The 3235-nt window shown below is 54.5% G+C and overlaps 1 protein-coding gene across 1 annotated transcript; it reads left to right on the forward strand.

Annotated features, from left to right (window-relative positions):
- On the forward strand, nucleotides 1–2728 carry LOC128112265 (carbonyl reductase [NADPH] 1). The gene is made up of 3 exons (XM_052741227.1): nucleotides 1–431; nucleotides 922–1029; nucleotides 2060–2728. Exons 1-3 carry the CDS (start codon nucleotides 143–145, stop codon nucleotides 2494–2496), a joined length of 834 nt encoding a protein of 277 aa, XP_052597187.1. The 5' UTR covers nucleotides 1–142; the 3' UTR covers nucleotides 2497–2728.
- The last annotated feature ends 507 nt before the right edge of the window (nucleotides 2729–3235 follow it).

Genomic DNA, 3235 nt, shown 5'->3' on the forward strand with positions numbered 1-3235 from the left:
GCCTGCGCAGTGGGCCCATCAAAGGCCTCTCCGGCCCGAGGACCCTAGAAATACCCGGTTCCGAGAGGCTGTTCCGCTGCCCCCCGGTGCTGTTTGTCCTAGGTTCGCTGCACTCCGACCGCCTCCCTACGCCCACGCAGCCATGTCGTCCTGCAGCCGCGTGGCGCTGGTGACCGGGGGTAACAAGGGCATCGGCTTCGCCATCACGCGTGACCTCTGTCGGAAGTTCTCGGGGGACGTGGTGCTCACCGCGCGGGACGAGGCGCGGGGCAAGGCGGCGGTGCAGCAGCTGCAGGCGGAGGGCCTGAGCCCGTGCTTCCACCAGCTGGACATCGATGACATGCAGAGCATCCGCGCCCTGCGCGACTTTCTGCGCAAGGAGTACGGGGGACTGGACGTGCTGGTCAACAACGCGGGCATCGCCTTCAAGGGTAAGCCGTGGGGTGCGGAGAGAGGGGAGGCGGCTTCCCCAGAGCCTGGTGCTCTCTGGGGAGCTCTGCTAGGGCAGGGGCGCTCTGGCGCGGGAGAAACAGGGCAGGGTGGGGGCTGCAGACAGAGCGAGCTCCGTGGCCCTTGAGTTTATCTAACTAGGACTAGTCGGCCGTCGTTCCCAGTTGTTGAGTAATTGGGCTTGGGGATACTTGAGTGGAACTTCTCATCTGATTGTGAAATAAACAGGAAAATTGAGGGGAGAGAAAGAGCGGGGGGGGGGGGTGTTACATTAAGATCCTGATACACAGCCCTCCCCCAGGCTCCCCCCGGGGGTGCTGCTGTCTTTCACAAACAATAGAGCATTCTCAGATTGACAGTGGGCTCCGACTAAACACTTGGAAGTGGATTTCTAACGCTCTGGGTCAGGTTCTATACAGCTTCATCCAGTCAATTCCATTCTCTTTCTCCTCCCCCCCCCCCCCCCGGAAGTTGCTGACCCAACCCCTTTCCACGTTCAAGCCGAAGTGACCATGAAAACGAACTTTTTTGGTACCCGAGATGTCTGCACTGAGCTCCTGCCTCTCATAAAACCCCAAGGTGAGTCTGATGGGAGGTCCCCAGGCCTGCCTCTCCCGCTCTGTGCCCGGACTGGCGCCTGCCTCTCTGCCACAGGAGGTGTGGCACCCGCCCCTCTCTGCCACAGGAGGTGTGGCACCCGCCTGTCCGCCACCGGAGGTGTGGCACCCGCCTCTCCGCCACAGGAGGTGTGGCTCTGCTTTTGGTCTCAATTCTTCTCTGGCCGCAGATTCTCTCTTTGCATGTCTGACTCCTCTTTAAATGTTCACATCCTCACACTTTAGGGGCTTTTAGATTTCCATTCCTCTCTCAAACATTTGGCAGGCCAACTGGCCCCCTGCAGGTCACAGTGCCCTGTCCCCACAAAGCCTCAGATTATGCCCACTGAGTGCCTCCCTCAGCTCACCTCCACAGCAGGTCTCAGCTGTCAAACTGCACTGCTGCCAACCCACCCAGGAGGTCTCCTTTCTTGAGCATGCTCCTTTCCTGGGTTTCTATACCCTGTCTGCCCAGCTCCTCCCCTCCCAAAGGTCCTTCAGGAGAGGGCCCAAGCCTTTGGCATGGTTCACAGGACTCTATAATCTGACCCATCTTTCCTCCAGGCTGTTAGCTCTCCATTGACATGTTCCATGTTCTGCAAAACAAACTATCACAATCCTTTTATCATAAACTACTAATACCCGTGTCATTTGGATAGCCTGGGAGCCACTGCTCATTCAGTACATACCAGCAATGACAAGTGAACCACTTTAGGAATGTGAGGTTCTAGTTTAGAGTTCAGTAAGTATAGCTCACTCTAAACTAATGTCCTCTCTCTCTCCCTTCCGGTCCTCTGGATCTCTAGAACCTCAAAGGGCAGCTGTTTCCATGGTCACCTGGCTTCTCTACCCAACCAAACCTTGAAGGAAAGAATGCAGTTTCTTACGCTCCCTCAGTCCTGTTCTGTGAATCCTTTTCTCAGATGGAAACTTTCTGATGTAAAAATCTCGCCAGATGTAAAATGCCGTTCTTGCATACGCCTCTCTACATAGCAATTTGTGGTGTGTTTTAGGCAGAGTGGTGAACGTGTCGAGCATGGTGAGCCTCAGGGCCCTGAAAAACTGCAGCCCAGAGCTGCAGCAGAAGTTTCGCAGTGAGACCATCACAGAGGAGGAGCTGGTGGGGCTCATGAACAAGTTTGTGGAAGACACGAAGAAAGGAGTGCATAATAAAGAAGGCTGGCCGAACAGTGCATATGGAGTGACCAAGATCGGGGTGACCGTCCTGTCCAGAATCCACGCCCGGAAACTCAGCGAGCAGAGGAGAGGGGACAAGATCCTCCTCAATGCCTGTTGCCCCGGGTGGGTGAGAACCGACATGGCGGGACCAAAAGCCACCAAGAGCCCCGAAGAAGGAGCGGAGACCCCCGTGTACTTGGCCCTTTTGCCGCCAGATGCAGAGGGACCCCACGGGCAGTTTGTTCAGGAGAAAAAAGTTGAGCCTTGGTGAACTCACCTCTTACCTCTTCCCACAGCATCCCCTCCCTGCTTTGTATCCTGTCATGGTGAGGGCCAGGGTACATTCTTAACAGTGCTAACACAGTAACTTGACACTCGTTAACTAGTTGACTCATTGTGTGGCCTTGTATTCCATGACGTTCTTTATGATCCCCTCTGTAACGCAGGGTGGGAAAAAGTAGATTCTGGAGAAGAAAAAAAAATAAAAATAACTGGTTCTTTCAGCATAATGTTTTCTGTTAATTCTTGTGGGGTTTTCCTTTATGAGTGTCTTGCCTAGGTATATGGAAGCGTACTACACACGTAAAGTGCCTGTGGGGACCAGAAGAGGGACTGGCTCCCCTGGAGCTGGAGTTAAAGACGGTTGTGAGGTCTCCACAGGAGCAGCAAGTGCTCCTCACTGCGGAGCCGTCACTCCTGCCCTCTGCAGCTTCTTCCCATGCAAAACTGGCTTCGGCTCTATAAGAGTTTAATTAAAGCCAAAGTCAGACCAAGGGAAGGCACGGTGCAGCCCCAGACAATGAGCATCTAAAGAGCCGGGGCAGATTACAGGTGGCTCCGTGGACCCTGCAGTCGTCTCTGGTCCTTACAGGTGTGTCCTTGGGTGACAAGCAGGACACACTGAGAAGCCTGAGTCAAGGACAGTGTCTACGGTTCAAACCAAAACCCTCAGCTCTCAAAAGGAATAGATCATTTATTCTGGAGCCATTGAGTGACCCTGTCCTAGGAAC

This window comes from Peromyscus californicus, unplaced genomic scaffold (genome assembly GCF_007827085.1).
Source record: "Peromyscus californicus insignis strain IS unplaced genomic scaffold, ASM782708v3 Scaffold_16__1_contigs__length_79575227, whole genome shotgun sequence".
NCBI classification, from domain to species: Eukaryota; Metazoa; Chordata; class Mammalia; order Rodentia; family Cricetidae; genus Peromyscus; species Peromyscus californicus.

Coding starts and splice junctions, on each gene's coding strand:
- LOC128112265 (XM_052741227.1), top strand. CDS start 143: ATGTCGTCCTGCAGCCGCGTGGCGCTGGTGACCGGGGGTAACAAGGGC. Junction 432..921: donor CGCGGGCATCGCCTTCAAGG/GTAAGCCGTGGG, acceptor CCCCCCCGGAAG/TTGCTGACCCAACCCCTTTC. Junction 1,030..2,059: donor GCCTCTCATAAAACCCCAAG/GTGAGTCTGATG, acceptor GGTGTGTTTTAG/GCAGAGTGGTGAACGTGTCG.